This window comes from Amborella trichopoda, chromosome 9 (assembly GCF_054954075.1).
Source record: "Amborella trichopoda isolate Santa Cruz 75 chromosome 9, AtrichopodaSantaCruz75HAP2 v2.0, whole genome shotgun sequence".
NCBI classification, from domain to species: domain Eukaryota; kingdom Viridiplantae; phylum Streptophyta; class Magnoliopsida; order Amborellales; family Amborellaceae; genus Amborella; species Amborella trichopoda.
In genome coordinates this window covers 6,461,966-6,479,736 of record NC_142344.1, presented here as the reverse complement: position 1 = coordinate 6,479,736, position 17,771 = coordinate 6,461,966, and the positions used below count along the sequence as shown (strand labels likewise).

The following is a 17,771-nucleotide window of genomic DNA, read 5'->3' as shown; positions in this document are numbered from 1 at the left end:
TTGCTCCATGCTTACTAGTTCAGAGAGAGGAATATATTTTCCAATAATTGAAAAAAAAAAAAACAAATAGCAGACCATATTCTTTAAAGACAAAAAAAAGGAAACACGAAGATCCGAAAATGTGTATTTACTATTTGATAAGTCAAATTGTTCATCTATGGTTCAGGAGAGAAGGCAAGGCAGTAGGCCACCCTCAACCATGACTACAGTTGCCCGCCCTCCAACTTCCAAGGCCTTCTTCTCTGCATAATACATCCAACTACTCCCCCTACTTTTTAAATCATCATAATCATTAATCTCAGATTGATGTTACAAAGCCAAATTGCTTCCTTGACCGGATAAATGGGGTACACCTTCTAACTGTACAACTACTCTCTCTCTCTCCACTCCCCTTCAAACACAATTGAGTCTCTCTTCTAATAAGAGATCCCAATCTCCAACCTCCAGACCGTTCATCTTGTACGTCCACAAAAGCAGCAATTCAGCCAAATAAAATGCCATAAATAAATATCCCTCCTCAAAGCTGCAATGCCAAATCAGGCTGCTGAGACTCGCCGGAATCCGGCGACTGAAACCCCACATTGAGGTCAGGAGCCATAGATCCTCCCTTTTGATTCAACGAAAGCCTACGCCATGGAATCTTCTCATGACTCGAATTGGAACCCAATTCGCCGGAATTGGATACCATTCCTCCAGAAATTGGCACCAACTCGCTGGATTTTGCATTGTCCTGATACGCAGGGGCGATGTTTTCACTGGAATCCGGCCGCTTCTGTTGAAATAAGCTAGCATTGTTCCCCTTAGAGACAATGTCCAAAAGGCGAGAGGCTTCTGGGCCAACGAACCCATTCAAAGTGGGTTGATGGACCTGTGGGCCTTTTGTTGGATGATACCCTGCAAAGAAGTTGCCATGCCCACCGTTTACCCTTGCTCCAGTGCCCTCTGAGGAAGGGCGGGCATCAGAGGATGGGTTGTGAGTGAGGGTATTCTGGTCATTTCTCAGGGGTTCATTGGGGACGCGTAAGGCTTCTGAGGTTGCAGGTCTCGGGTCTAGGGTTGCAGTTCCAGCTGGTCTGGAGGGCCCGGTGGATCCAGTGGGCCATAGCTTGGAGCCTGGGGGTAGAATGCGCTCCAACTTGCGAGAAGCTACCTTCCAAGCGATCGGACCAATGCCCACAGCGAACCGATGTAAGCTCCTCGCGTAATTGTGCTCAACATGGGGCCCAACCTGGTTTTGAGATTCAATAGTAAGTCACATGCAAATACATTCCCTATTGCCTTTCTCATTTTATGGGAAGCTACTTAATTTGTTGATCAATCAACATCGATGATTGATCAAGAAATTGATTAGCTACCAATAATGGAAATTTAACTTCCTCTTTGAGATATTGACTAGCCAGCCACCAATAAGAGAAATTTGCCTCTTTGTATAAGTAAACCTATTAGGAGCTCATGTGACCACTTTGTGGAAGGCTATACTGGTTTTGTTTTTTGTTGGTCCTCAGTATCAATGTATCATGATCAAATAGAGTCGATATACCCCAAACAGGGATATTCACTGCACGGTACTGCTGATGGAAAGTGGAGATTAAAATTTGAAAGGCCCAATCCAGACCCATGTATGTTTAATCTCCACGCTCCAAGGTCAGCAAAAGTGAACTATCAATGGAAAAAGTAAAGTCAACAACCAGAGGTCAGAGAACAAACCTCTTTCGAGTACCATATACCACACACTTCATAGCGTAATGCTAAACTTTATTCTATGTAAGTTAAAGTAGAAATGCAAACTATGCAGAACATGATTTCTCACAAATAGCAGCTGCTTTGGATCCCCATCAAATGTAGTTAGTACTGAATCATGGCGGCTTGCCTGTTGATTGGTTAGCATATAAGTGCTGCGACGGTTTTCATCCAACCCAAGGGATTTCCTCCCAAATCTTGCCCTCAGAAAAGAACCTGAAAAGATAATCAAGGTCCAAATTGGATAAAATTACATGGGGGAATGCTTGGATGTGCTTTATGAGTAATCCACAAGCAAAAAATTCCAATGGTTCAGATTTTCCAGTTCCAAATGTGCCATTCAAATGGAAAACATCAACTCAAAACTCCAATACAAACTCCAAACAAATTATAAATCCGTACTGTCCATTAAAAAGAACTCCGTACCATATGAAGCTTTTACCAAAGACCAGGGATATGACATTCTGAAAGCTCATACCAATCAAAATACTCTGAAATTTGTCCACTTTAAAATTTTAAATAAGAAACCTTTTTCCAAAAAAGTCTCTTTAGGCTTTTCAAAGAACAACTTGAAGTTTCACATCGGCATAAAAACAAAAATTTCAGTTACAGAGAAAGCTGAAATGCAATCCGAAGTTCAAACTATGGATTCATGTTTTAGTTATCAAAAGCCATCTCAACATCTTCAAAAATGAAATAAAACTCTTGTATTCAGATGAAATAAGCTCGAAGCAAAGAGTCAAGATAGAGTGCGAAGAGCTTCCCGCTCCCTGTCCATCACCACATGTCATTTCAATGGACAGTTATGACCCGATGGTCTACACTTTTTCCATGGCCCATCCAATTATGTAGTACTCCCAAACAACTAATGCAGAAGCTCAGAGAAAACCAAGCAGGGAAGAATGCTGAAGTATCACAAACCTGAACCCTCCTCCATTCTGTCCAATCTACTGTCAACCAACCAAGTATCACTGTCCCGAAGGCCAAGTGAGGCTCTCACTGATGCATTTGCAAGACTCACTGCTAAACCAAACTTATCAGCACCACTTCCCCTTCTTGTAGAGTTGTGAGATATATTTGACCAGGCAGAGTTGTCTCCAGCATTGGCCAAAGTTGCCTCCACTGAAAAGTCCAACCCACCATGATGTTGCAAGGGAGGTCGGCCCACTGGCCTCTTAACCTTCTTACCTGTGGAGCTTGACTTTGGTTTACTTGTAGACCTCAACTCCATCTCAGTGCCTTCACAGTCTTGCCTTAAATTCTCAAAATTCTTTCTTGCCAATTCTTGAATTGTTCGTGCCTAGAAGGAGCACACTATGATGCATCAGCTAAAACAATTGTCAGACAAATGGAAGAACCACAATCTATCAGGTGATCACTGTCCATCGAAATGATGGATGGAGTGGAAGAACCACAATCTATCAGGTGATCACTGTCCATCGAAATGATGGATGGAGTATAGGGTCACCCACCAGATTATAACGAGTCCCCCAATCATATTCTCCATCATCATCATCCATTATTGATCGATGTGGGCTATGTTCTTCCCATGGTCCATGGAAGTAAACTACGATTTCTCTCAGATAAAACAGGGGAGTTAAGTTTGCTTGCTCATTACCTGTCTGAAGTAAATTGTGTCTGCTGCATTGTACCGCATTGCATTTGAGGAGATTAAGAAAACATCTTTCTGCATATAGAAGATAATCTACATTAGACAAGTCCAACAAAGCCATGAGACTACAGTAATTAAACCTAATACATAACTAAAATTATCAGAATGCTAATGCCTTGAACATAATGTTGTCAGCTGCGAATTGAGAAATAAGCACATAACACAGATCCAAAACAAGGCCAAACGTGAGAGTAAGCAATGAGCACATAACATAGATCCAAAGTCAGGCCAAAACCTGAGAGTAAGCAATGAGCGCATAACACAGATCTGAAGTTTGGCCAAAACCTAAAAGGGGAGTCGCAAAGGTTAACCTCATTCTATCTAAATTCTAACCCCACCCAACTTAAATGAATCTTTTACAGCGGGGTAAGCTAGAATGAAAACCTTGAATACTGCATTGTAACACTCAAGCCCTGACATGCCGAGAAACCAAACTCCAAAACTATCTTCCTCGATTTCCTCATCTGCCTCAGGCGGTTCCTCCCTTTTGGCTCAGCGGAGCTGGGTTCCACTCTGTAGGAAATGCATAGAAAGTCCACGGAGCAAACCGAGGCCCTGCATGCGCTGGACCGCCGACAAATAATAGGTACTAGGTATCCCCACCCCAGGTAGAGTTAGTGAACTGTGTAATAGGCGACCATTTTGCACGGTTCAAGGGGCACTTGAGTCAGCCGCCGGCGGTAATTGATTCAATTCTTGCTTCGTTGTCAGGGGCAAGTGAGGGAGGGAGTGCAGCAAGTTCAGACCTCCCTTCCCTTGAAAGGAGGCTGAACGACACCCACAAGTACTTGATTTTAGTGAGGGACCATCCCGTACCTTCACCTTTGGATAGCTATGATACTCAGTCTCACCTCCCTGGGAGAGGGAGCGAGACAGCTGATCCAATCCTTTCAACAAACCAATGTTACCAAACTTCTCTAGCCCAGCACAGCATTGAATCCTAGACTTTTAATTGTTAGTCTTGCAGCCCTTCAAACAATGCTTATCCTAATTCTCTGCTCACATAAACCACCAATACCCAGAAGATACCTGCAACAAAATCAGATTCATACTCAAACATCAAACACTCAAATATTCTTCGCCATATAATAGCATTTCAACAACAAAAGCCACTAAACCAGCTCAATTTACGACGGTAATTCTCATAGATGGGTAACAGGGCTAAACCATTGACCTTGCTCAACAGCAGGCCCACACCTGAAAGAAGGCCTCCTTCCAAAGTGATATGTCCCCTCACAAGCTCTAGCAAAGACGCACCAAGCCACAATAATCCAAGTCAACAGCCCCCAACACCAAGAAAAGAACCTCAGGAAAATCCATTAGTCCTCTATAATCACATTCTCCTTTCCTAATAGCCATCATTCTTCCTAAATGAATACAAAATGCCACCAACACGCCGCCAAATATCAATCTAAAATATCTCCAATGACTCCTTAAATGGATTACAGCATCTCCAAATGCCACAATCCAGATAGAAACTGCAAACATGCATCCAAAGAAACCTCAGAAAATATCCTTCACCATAGTTTCAAATCCCCCAAAAGCTATTGCTCATAAAATAGGCACCTCTACCCAACAAAATTATGAACTCCAAAAAAGGCTTCGACCAGGTCGTTGAAGACTAAAAGATGAAGAGCACAGGACCTCTTGAGACACTATGACTATATCTGATATTAGGAACATCATCAATATAATTTACCAAATAATAGATACTTACCCATAATAATCATGATGAGATGCAAAAAGTCACCATACCTACCCAGAGAATCCACATCCTCTTTGGATTCTATAAAGTATATCAAATTGGACTAGCACAATAAGTCTCTTCAAAGAACTCTGCACTGCACCATGAAATTGGGAACCCATAGTAGTAAGCACCAACTGGCACAAGAGAACCTACAGATTAGGGCACCATCCAAGTAATGTCAAAGGTCTTAGTACAGAGAGAGCCTCAGATACTCAAATCCTGTAATGGATGAAACTATGGTAAACCGCTTATGCATCTACTCTATTGAAATAAAAAGCAGGTATCTGTAAAAGCTGATGCTGAAGATGATCCCCTGTCAAGATGTCAGCGCTCCAAAAACAGAAACCCTGGGTGTGGTTGAGACACCCCATACCAGCCCTGCAGGTCAAGGAGAGAACTCCATCAACAAGGGGGTAACGTGTTCCCCTACTGCCGCATCCTTAAAGACCAATGAAGGCCACAAACCAAACAACTTAGCCCACTCCTTGCTCAAGCATTCTCAACCTTCAGCATTGTGATATAAGCTACATTTCAATACATTGAGAAAGTACACTACCAACTTGAAATCCACACATCATACATCAAACCAAACCCCTGCCCATCTCCTAACCACCCTCTATACTGAATACCCTCAATATCCTGTGGACAAAAATGTAAAGAAGCCTAGGTCTTCCGAAGGTAGAGATCAAGTTAGCTGAAGACGTGCAAGATGTAGGTCCCAGGACGATACATGTCATGTAAAGCAAGGGGCCTTAAAGGATGCTTTTTTCTTTTGGAAGGTTCAGGGCCTTAAAGGACACTTTTTTCTTTTGGACCTAAGAAAGAGAAGAATTATTGCCTTAAGGGAAGCCCGAAAGGCAAACGAAAAGTTATGTGCTGTAGTAGTGTTACTGTGGCAGTAATTTGTGATATTGATCAAATGGTCCTAAAGCAATACATTGCGTTCATAGTTTCTGCAAAATCCACAACAATGACAACACAAGCAGCACTCAGTGGGCTTTCCTTCGAAGATAAAGTATTCATCTTCGTTTTTAAAGTAATAAGAGGAGGTCATTTGAATGAGTTCAAGTATATAAGGTGCCCATGCTGATTTCCTTTTGACCCACATCACTGCAGCTTCCACCGCCATGGATCGACATTTGTGCACCCTTATATCAACAATTTGGCCATTACTTCAGCCAACATTGGTTTAAACAAATCGTGTCGAATGGTACTCTGTAAACTCACATGGGAGATTGTTCAAAATAGGTTATTTTTTCTTTGAATTACATAACCAACTGATGGAAAAGAAAAAAAAAAAACAAGAAATCAGGAAACTAGATGCACATCATTGCTTAATGGTACAAAGTTATCAGAGCATCACAATTCATAATATAAAACAAGAGTATAGCAAGAAGATGTTGATCATCATAACTTTTTAAGAGATAGACGCAAGAAAAGGACGCATGCGAGATGTGTAACGCATTTCAATCATAAATTTTCAAAACACCAAGACTAGCCACTGGCAATGCAACTGGACAAACAAGATCCAGTCAAAACTTCCATCCATTTGTCACAATTCGCTAGTGAAAATGCCTTATGCAACCTAAACCCAAAATAAATACTTAAAATTCACTAGCTCCACATCACAAACCTCAAATTGCTCCAAATTGGAGTAAGCGTCAGCAGCAAGCTTCTTTCTGACAGTGCCAAAGTCCATAGGATGTTCTATAACTTCATGATAGTCAGGAAGCTGCCCAGAATCACTCAAGAACTTAGTTGTAAAAAATCAAAATCTGGCTTTCATACTTAGAAGGTTTAAAAACATTAACACACCTCATTTGGATCTACTGCTTCAGAAAATACCCCATATGTGTCCTTCCTGCCAAACAAATATACAAATTGAGAAACCTTTTTGCGCCTTAAGTTTTACCCATCAAGATTTCAAGCGACAAAATTTTAAAAATATGGATAGGGCATGAACAATAAATTCTAGAAAAGAAAAGTGGCTCGTCACACACTTTTGAAGCCTGTCAAGGACAAACAACAGCAACTTTTTGTCCGGTAAAGGTGTGACAGCAGAGTCTGAAGGTGTGCCTGCTACATAATCAGATAGTTCAGATTTTTGGTTTAAAAAAACAAAGAACTATATATTACAAGTCATCCAGAACCCCTGTTACAATGTCATAAATGAAACCCTTGCCTGGAAGATCATCTGTTCCCTTTTCTGTAAGAGCTTTTCGTTTCCCCTAGAAGAGTCCAACCCAAATATTGGTTTGATTAGTTAGAAAACAGTCCAAAAAAATAAGATTTAACAGAACAAATAAATAAGATACTCCAAAAAAACAGATTAATTAAAGTAACTCTCAGATAAAGAAACCAAACTTTCTTTCTATAAGAGGACCAAGACGCTCAAAGTTTTTGAATTCCATATGTAAGCATAGAAACACTTCGACAGGCAATCAGGAAGTACCCAATGGAAGCATCCAGCACATAACCAAATAAAAGCCAAATTTATACAAAGACTCCTCGAAAGAAAGATATTATAAAAGTAAAATCATTGTATCAACAGAGCGAATTTACACTGGCCAAAGCAAGTCATATGGGATTCGAGAACGAGTGGACCAAGATTTTTCCCCCTAAAACCAGATTCATATTCACACACTTACCTACAGAGATCGCACCCCATCCAAAACGAATGAACCCACATCCTAAAACAATAGGCGAACTATCACAATATGTCACGATATAGGGATAGAGTGTAATGAACTATCACAATCTGCTACACAATCAGATTCCAATGATTTTAACACCTGTTATCAAATTACAAAACGCAAATATAGCACCCATTTTCAAGTATGTATGCATTACAATACAAAAAAAATCAAAGAAAGAAATGAAACCACCACCAACTACAATAGAACGTAAGTGCCCATAGCTATCCCCTCTGAGTACAAAAGTAACTGCATAGTGCCATGAAATAAAAAAGGCCCAATAGTTTGTGAAAAAGTAACAGTTTTCAAGCCCATAAACTCACGTCAAACATGAAACAACTCAAGAGAAAACACAAAAGTAACAGTATATTTTTTATCTTTTTATCAATAATTAAGTAACGGTATAATTTTCAAACAGTGATTTAACCCATTGTCACATATTGTAAAAGTATATAATGGTATGCCTGCGCATCTGGGTCCCATTGCCATATGTAACACCTCCCACTAAAGATGCATTTACCCAAACAGGGGGGAAAAAATAATTTTGAGAATGAAAAAATAAAATAAAAAAGAGGGAAAGTAGTATAAATATAGGAAATCATGACACCCCAGTTCATAAGTAACACCCAAATAGACAAAGATTCTCAATGAAGTGAGGGATCAAAAAATCCAGACAAGTTAAAGGCTGAAAACTGACAGCTTTCCATGTGTGCACGGAATCAGAGAGCGAAAGAGAGTAATATCTGCATTAAAAAAACATTTAGAATAAACTTAAATATAGAAAGCCCATGTCTTTCACGTAATTTAGCCGAAGACCATCCCATTTCCAAAAACCAAAATTATTATCAGGTATATGAAAATTCCCATGAAGCCTTAAACTCAACTAACATACCATTGAAAACACTAACACACACAAAACAAAATCAACAGTCAACAAAAGTTAAAATCATCTAACTCCCACAAAATAAAATCAACAGTAAAAAAAAGTTCAAATAGTATTAAAATTTCAAGCCCATAAACATCACAAATTCATCATTTATCCGAAATTGAAGAACCGGGTACTATCCTGGCCTCTCACACTAACATTGTGGCACCCAACATTCCAAGAACTGGTCATACACGGCTGAAATCCATTCTTCAAAGAACCCAATCCAAAACCCTAGATCAAGCCCTACCACAAAAGAGAAGAAGAAAACCCTAGATCGAGGAATTGGGGTACCTTATCATCGACTGAACCATTATCGATGGCAGCAGGTGAAGCTGAGCCATTACAGGCCTCGATCTTCCTCTTCTTTGTAGGCTTCTCTCCATCCTCTGATTCATCATTGGACGCCGATACAGAGGCTGCCTCTGAAACTCCATGGCCGGCCTGGTAAGACCTTGGCAATCTGAGAACAAGGCGAAGCTTCTTCTGCTTCTTCTCATCGTCGTCTTCATCTTCCTCCTCCTCCTCCTCCTCCTCCTGCTCCTCCTCTTGCTCTGCCTTCTCTGCTTCTTCAGCTGCTTTGTAATGGCGCCTGGTTCGGATAAAATTGGTGTTAGGGTTAGGGAAATTAGGGTTAGGGTTAGGGTTAGGGTTTCTGGTCAGGGGTTTTTGGAGCTTCTGCTGTTGCTCTTGTTCTAAGAGGAGTTTCCTCTTCTGAAGATCTAAGAGGGAGGGCCGACCTTTCTTCTTCTTCTTCTTCTTCTCCACCACCTTACCCATTCTCTCTCCTCCCGTCGCGCCCTCCCCAAAAACCAACCCCTCTCTTTCTCTACCCTCTCTCTCTCTCTCTCTCTCTCTCTACCCTCTCTCTCTCTCTAGATCCCTCTCCTTTCTCTCTCTACCCCCCTCTCTCTCTCTATCTCACGCACTCCTCCCCTTCCTCATTTTCGGCTTTTTTCTCTCTCTCTCTCTCTCTCCCCTAAAGAATAGAGTTTATCTCTCTTCAGGATCTTCGCGCACGTGTGAGAAGCTGAGCGTGACATATGGCTTCGGTCCTTGGATTTTCTTCGGCAAAAGACCGAAATTTGCAATTTACTGACGGTATAAGCAGTTTTATGAAAGAGTTAAAAAAAAAATCTAGCTTGCAGTCCCCAGTAAAAGTGATAATATCAATTGCATGCACAAGTAAATTAGGCGCGTTTGGTAGTAGGTACATGCGAAAAGTCATTCTGGGAACTATTTTTACATCAAAAAACTCGCAACCTTACGCGATTAGGTTAGTGTCAATCGTTGGGAAAAAAATATACTAGGATCACTTGGTGTGAAAATACTCTTATACCACACATGCATTTTTTCACGTGAAAATATTTTCTCGTATAGTATTTTTACATGTACCACTTTATATGAGCTAAAAACCAAACAAACACACTGATCGATGGAGAATTCTATGATTCTCTCAGCTCCATTCTCTTTCACATGGCTTGGTAACATGTCTCCTTAGGTTAAAAGCCTCGGTGGGTTCTACGATTTGGAAGATTGATAAAGGTTTAATCTTATGGGAAGTATGGATAAGCGAAATAGACAGACTTTTGAAGATATGGGGTTGCAGGTAGACAAGTTTTTTCACCTAACCGAGCTATCAATCTGGTCCTCTTTATCGATGGCTAAAGATGGGTAGGGTATCTTTAAGGTTGATGTCATGATAAATCCACACAATCTTTTTTCTTTGGATTTTAGACCACGCAGAGCCGAATGTTTATGGTATGCCCGACCTTTTGGAACTTTTAAGTTAAATTTTGATGGAAGCTCTATGGAAAACCTGGGACCTACAAGTGTTGGAGGAGTTACTAGAGATTGTTATGGAAATGTTGTGTTTTCTTATGTAGGTCCTATTCGTGTTGCTGCGGCTAATTGTGCAGAACTCACTGCTTTTGTTAAGGGGTGTCCAAACTTTCATTGGGAAGAATTTAGGTCGTAATTTTTTAATTAAAATGAACTCCCTAAATGTTATTCATTGGTGCAAAAAGGAGCAGAGGGCTTCATGGGAATTGTGTTCGCTTTGGTTACAAATTTTGGATATGGTGGATTGTCTTTTTATCTCTTTCATCCTCGTCCAACGCGAAGCTAATGAGGTCGCTGATGCATTGACAAAAAAGGTTGTTTCTCTCTTTTCTTTTACTGTTTCTAACGATATAATCTCCATTTAAGATTTAATGAAGTTCTTGAACCTTGGTCAAAAAAAAAAAAAGCCTCGATTTATATTACTATTTTAAATCTTGGCAATCTTCTATCATAATCACCGGTCAAAATAAAAATCAATCGGAACTGGTATGGTCCCCGCCAATTTCTAAAAATGCTTATTATTTGAAATTATTACCACATGAGTCGCTTATTTTTAGGGCTAACAGATAATGACTCTAACATGGCTTTTAAGACATTCAAACAAAAAGGCAATTTTTACCGATCCAAAATAGAAGTTAAAGTAATAAGTCTCTTTCAAATCATTTACTTTCATTTATCTTGTGCACTATTGCTTTTAAAAAGGCCAAAAACTGAGACTTTGGCACAATTGAACGTACACTTGAACCTCGTGAGAGATTTAGGTAGGAATGTGATTTTAATGTTTTCTATCTTTTTGGGCGAGGTAATGGCCTATACTGTAAACATAGTCCATGGGGGTTGCATCACCGTCCATCTTTCATTTAAAGATGAGGACTCCAATAGATTTTGTTTTGGAATTGTATACTATAAGACGACCTATCTTTTAAATAAGGAGTTTCCATCTAATCTTAGCCATTAAAAGTCAAATCGAATAGCTTATAATATGTCACGTAATTTAAAAAATATTTTGATGAACTTTGAGCCTAATCAGTCACCTTCTGATTTCAAATTTATTAACTAGAAATGACTCTGACCTTCTTATTAATGGTTTTATCGTATATAGACAAGGGATGTAATATTTTTTTACATCCATCTTAGAGCTCGGCGTTAGATAGACAAGGAATCGCAATGTAATAGGTGAATCAGTTGACTCACCAAAACAATGTCCTTTCTTTTCTTTTTAGTTTCTATTAATCCATTTAGTTGTAGTGTTAATATATTCCCCCATTATGAAACTAATTGTTATCAATAATATGGAGAAATGTAAGATGTATAGCATACTTTCTCAATAATTGATAGGGATTGTCTACAAAGAGACTATTTATTTGTTGTATATGGAGGTCATAATCATTCTCACTCATTAGATGCCAATTTGGATGGCTTGAGGTGAGTCATGAAATCCGAAATTCGAAATTTTTTGTTTAGAACTTTATGTCTATACAATGATACTCTTACAACCACCCATTTTGAAATTTAAGGGACCGAGAATGATTGTGACTTCCATGTATAAAAGATAAAAAGTGCGGTTTGTATAGAGCCTAGGCTCTAAACAATCAAATTAGAGCCTACCTTTAAAATGTTTCGATAAGTGTGGTTTCAATATTCAAAATCTTTATGATAGTCTTAAAATATCTTTTTATATTTATTTATAAAGTTTAAAGCTTAAAAAATAGTGTAGATCGACACATCTATGAAAACTTGAAAATCTTGAAAATTGGCACCAAATTGATGTCGAGATGATCAATTTAAAGATATTTAAACATCAAAACAACTATTTCTAGTGAAATTTTTGAGCTAGGCTCAAATTTGATTGTTCAGAGCCTCGGCTCTATATAAATTTTTTCCAAAGATAAATGGTCTCTTTATAGATAATCTCCGGTGATATAGCATGATACAATTAAAATGCAACTAACCAAGAGGATTTCTATCATTAAATGATTCATAACAAACTTACGTAGCTCTAAAACACGAAAAACAAATTAATTAATGTACACTAAACCACAATTAAAATGTCCTTTGAAATAAGGGAAATGTTTCTATACTTCCCCTATAGCATAGAAGATCTATCCTTCCCCTACCATCCAACCATCCAATTTTGATCAAGAGAGCCACTCACTGTTTGATCTTAGATCTGACGTCTCAAAGTATTTTATTTTTTGCTTTTGTTATACAAATTGTATGAATATGAAATTTGGTACCTGTCATCTTCTCATTGGGGCGCACCTATAAAAAATATTAAAAATAATTTTTCGATAAAATATAATAACCAAAATACCCTTTAAACTTTTAGGGTTATTTTATTGTATTGGGAAAAAAAAAATTCGCTAGTGCGAGTTTATTAGAGGATTGAACGTCCAATATTTGGTGTCAAAATAGTTTATAAAATAAAATTGTGTAGAGACGTGACATTGTGATTGGGGCAATCTTAACCCTCCATTCAAAATGGACGGTTGGATAAAGGGAAGTATTATAAGTTTTATGTTGTAGGGGAAACATAGATAGCTTGCCCTTGAAATAAAACTAGGCAGGAAAGAAAACACATAAATAATAGATGTGACGAGCACTATCCGAATGGATTAAAATTTTAAGATGTTTTTCACTTTTGAGAGAAGAAGAGAGATAGAAAAGAAACTGGGGCTACATTTTGCCATGCCTAGGTTGGACCTGGGCCAGCCCAGGCCGACCCTTTTTTCACCTTGTTTTTCTTTATTTCTTTAGGTTTGTTAGGCCTAACATAGCCAGAACGTCTAACCCATTAAGAGTCCTAGATTCATTTTCAGTGATTGATACTCAAATTAGGGGTCAAAACCGTTAAGTCGTTATTTCTTCTTCTTTTTTGACAAGTTAATGGCAGAAATGGAGGGCAGAAGGTTTTGTTAAGGCTCTTGCCTCCTAACCACCCTGCCCCAACTCCATTTCAAAAATTGGTCAAACTTTACGGAAAATTGTTTCATGCGGGCTGGACCGCCTTTCTACAATATGTTGTCCCGAGGTACAAAGCATCCATCTTACATATGGATGTAAATATGTGATCCATCTAAAAACAAGAGTCCAAATATTCTTTTTAATATAATTATTACTTGTATTTTTCATTATTTTTTTTCATATTCCTGAGATCCATGTTAAATATTATATGTTCTCTAAAAATTAGAGAACATATAATATTTAAGGTTCACAAATAGTTCACTTAAAAACATATTTATTACCGAGCCCGCATTTCTACAAGATGCACGCTGGCCCTATAGAACCGTGTCCAAAACTTCATTTCACTAAAACATGACTCTTTTTTACTCCATATCAACACTCTCTCCTCCCAACAATACCATGCCCTTTTCCTCTCCCATGAACCCCCAATCATATCTCTCCTTTTTCAAGAAATTTTTTTATTTTATAAAAGTACTTTTCAGGGAACCAAACGGCCCCTAAATAAACACTCGTGCAAAATTTAGGGGCGAGCTAGATGGGCTTCAATTGTTGTCTTCTAGTTAAATCTTATCCTAGCCCATACGGCTGCAATCAGTTGGGCTCCGGTTAGACATCCCCAAGCCTGGCCTCAATATAAAAAAGAATCCCACCAAAACCCCGCCCAGCCCGGCCTAAAAAGACATTAGCCCAGGCTCAGGCCTTAATATGTTGTCTTCTAGTTAAATCTTATCCTAGCCCATACGGCTGCAATCAGTTGGGCTCCGGTTAGACATCCCCAAGCCTGGCCTCAATATAAAAAAGAATCCCACCAAAACCCCGCCCAGCCCGGCCTAAAAAGACATTAGCCCAGGCTCAGGCCTTAATATGTTGTCTTCTAGTTAAATCTTATCCTAGCCCATACGGCTGCAATCAGTTGGGCTCCGGTTAGACATCCCCAAGCCTGGCCTCAATATAAAAAAGAATCCCACCAAAACCCCGCCCAGCCCGGCCTAAAAAGACATTAGCCCAGGCTCAGGCCTTAATATGTTGTCTTCTAGTTAAATCTTATCCTAGCCCATACGACTGCAATCAGTTGGGCTCCGGTTAGACATCCCCAAGCCTGGCCTCAATATAAAAAAGAATCCCACCAAAACCCCGCCCAGCCCGGCCTAAAAAGACATTAGCCCAGGCTCAGGCCTTAATATGTTGTCTTCTAGTTAAATCTTATCCTAGCCCATACGGCTTCAATCAGTTGGGCTCCGGTTAGACATCCCCAAGCCTGGCCTCAATATAAAAAAGAATCCCACCAAAACCTCGCCCAGCCCGGCCTAAAAAGACATTAGCCCAGGCTCAGGCCTTAATATGTTGTCTTCTAGTTAAATCTTATCCTAGCCCATACGGCTGCAATCAGTTGGGCTCCGGTTAGACATCCCCAAGCCTGACCTCAATATAAAAAAGAATCCCACCAAAACCCCGCCCAGCCCGGCCTAAAAAGACATTAGCCCAGGCTCAGGCCTTAATATGTTGTCTTCTAGTTAAATCTTATCCTAGCCCATACGGCTGCAATCAGTTGGGCTCCAGTTAGACATCCCCAAGCCTGGCCTCAATATAAAATAGAATCCCACCAAAACCCCCCCCCCCCCCCCCAGCCCGGCCTAAAAAGGCATTAGCCCATGCTCAGGCCTTAATATATTGATATAGAACTGCATACTTTATGAAAAATAAATAAAGACATTCAATATAATATTGAAAAATGGTTTGATAGGGCTGCAGCCATATCGAATAAGCACAGCCTCATCATAACTCATCGAAAATTACAATTCAACCATTAGAAAACTTTTATATCGATCACCTTAGCTTCAGCGTTATGTTTGTGAAAAAAAGAGGATTTCAAGCTTAAAAATAGTGTATATTTAACAAATTATCTAAATTCTCCATTTCGCACTAAAAATAAGTGTTTATATATTTGCAAGATTTGTACCATTTTTTGCCTTTCGAATTTTATTGCAGTGTTGGAAATTGATTTTAGAGCCATCATGGAGATTTTCGTTGCCGAAAGTGCTTTCTGAACGATGATATGAAGTGAGAGTTTATTTTGTTTTCATAAGACCTAGGCCTTATAAAAACCTCATCCATATATAATATATAAAACAATAAATGCAATATTTTTGTAGATATGCAAAAATATATGCATATATGCAATATTATTTATATGTTCTTACGCTTAGCCCCACTTGAATCGGGCCTATTGGTGGTCCATGGGCCTCATTTTGTGGTCCAAAAGCCGTACCCGCCAAAAGCCCTCAAGCTAGCCCAAGGTGTCGGTCCAAAGCTTTGGACTCGAGCAAACGTACGGATTTTAGAATAGGTATAGATGTTTTGTGAATGGGTGTGATTTCTATAAAGTTACAACCTTAAACAATCCAATTAAGGCGCACCTCCAAAATTTATCATAGCATGTAATTTTTGGTGTAAAAAATTCTTAGGATTATCTCAAAACTTATTTTCATATTTAATTATAAAATTTAAACTCCAAAAATAGTTAAAATCAAGTAGATCTATGAATATATAAAAATCTTGAAAAATTATGGTATAGATAAGATGTTGCAAGATGCACTATTTTTAGGATTAAAAATCTTTTTTTTTTTCATATTCATACATCTCGAGATGATCAATTAGAGGGCTTTTCGATATTAAAACAACCTTTTCCAATAGATTTTTGAGGTGTATATGTAATTGTACATTTTACGATTGTAACGTTATATAAACTTTTTCCAAATACAAAGAGGATACTTTGGTCGGGGCCGGGATAAACGAGAATATACTCACATATTTTTGGGAAATTTATGCTCACGCCCCCCTAAATACCCGTTACTACAAAAATCTCCTCAATTTTTTGTATTTTATGCTCATACTTTTTTATTTTTTCCTCAAAAGGCCCCAAAAGTGAATAGAATTCTCCATGAAATTCTTGCACGTGTACCTTAGAGCTTAATGCTACGAAAGGACACTTCATATATGTTGGAAGGGATCCGAATTTAGTGCAGACTCATAAGTATCAGCGTGGTCAGGGTTCGAATCTCGCTAGAGAATGTCACACTATAAAGACTTTCATTTTAATGTTCGAAAAAAAAGAAGGGTACTTCAGATCTTAAGGCCGGCTGCTTGAAGTAGGAGCACTTCAAACCTTCAAGGTTTGAGTGTAATTAGGTCCGCAAGTGCAATGGACTTTAGGCCATAGAACCCTATACTCTTTGTGCAAATTAACAAAAGTCAATTGGCTTCGTAACTTTAAGATCCGACATGCAGTAGGCATTTAATGTACAAAGTGCAAGTACTTTATTGACTTTAAACCTTTTGGCAATCGCTCCAAACTTTCAAAGTGAAAATTTGTGGCACTTTGGGGAAACAAAGATGAAAAAAAAAATATACGCATAAATATATAATAAATTGAGAAGCTATGTGTATCATTATTTTCATGATCAAAATCTTTTCTCGATTAATTGGAATAAGTTATACGAATTTCGGTCTGTTCTATTAAAAGTAATACCTCCCCCATATCTTTTACAATAATAGAGGGACATGACTCTAAATTTCTCATCATTTATCTCATGCTAACCAACCATGGGAAAATAAAACTCCCATTTTTCTCACATGGTTGGGCATCTGTCAATCAAATTGGTTTTCAAACCTGAGTTGATGCCTCGACGTAATGTCCCATCCTCTATTCAAACTGTTAACATATAAATAAATAAATGAATACAAGTCTTTTTACAACTCATAACTTGACTTCCACAAAAGGGAAAGAAGATCGGCATACGTAGGAGTGTGAATCTTTTGGATGTAAACTCTCTCGATGTCTCCTTTATTTGTAATAATTCTCATGGGGTCATTATTTCAGTACTCTAGAAAGGGTAAGTTTATAAACAACACGTCTTCTCACTTCAACTCACCACCACCTGCTCTTTTCCTTTTTTATTTACAAGACCAAAATCACTTGTGAAAACATGAAAAGAGATAAATTTATAAATGAAGCACGGTTAGGTTCAACTACTCCTGCTGAATTAGCGTTTTAAAACACGGGTATGTAGAGTTATTATCCACATGGATTTGGATTCAGATCGGCTGGATCGATAACTCGGATCAAGCAAAACAACAATATAACAAAATCATCATCATCATTACCACCATCCAAACTTTAGTCCAACT

General features: G+C 38.7%; 1 protein-coding gene across 4 annotated transcripts; it reads right to left on the bottom strand.

The window, feature by feature from the left end:
- Positions 1-110: 110 nt before the first annotated feature.
- Positions 111-9,702, bottom strand: LOC18445545 (uncharacterized). Of its 4 annotated transcripts, none has more exons than XM_020674306.2 (9): positions 9,072-9,702; positions 7,342-7,387; positions 7,160-7,238; positions 6,975-7,020; positions 6,793-6,891; positions 3,359-3,427; positions 2,662-3,040; positions 1,811-1,956; positions 111-1,228 (listed from the first exon to the last, which is right to left on the bottom strand). In XM_020674306.2, the coding sequence occupies exons 1-9, from the start codon at positions 9,555-9,557 to the stop codon at positions 518-520; spliced, it is 2,061 nt and encodes a 686-aa protein (XP_020529965.1). In that variant the 5' UTR covers positions 9,558-9,702; the 3' UTR covers positions 111-517. The 4 variants fall into 4 exon arrangements, with proteins under 4 accessions (XP_020529965.1, XP_020529966.1, XP_011627539.1 ...); XM_020674307.2 differs by having other exon boundaries at positions 1,871-1,956; XM_011629237.3 differs by having other exon boundaries at positions 7,160-7,235.
- Positions 9,703-17,771: the final 8,069 nt, after the last annotated feature.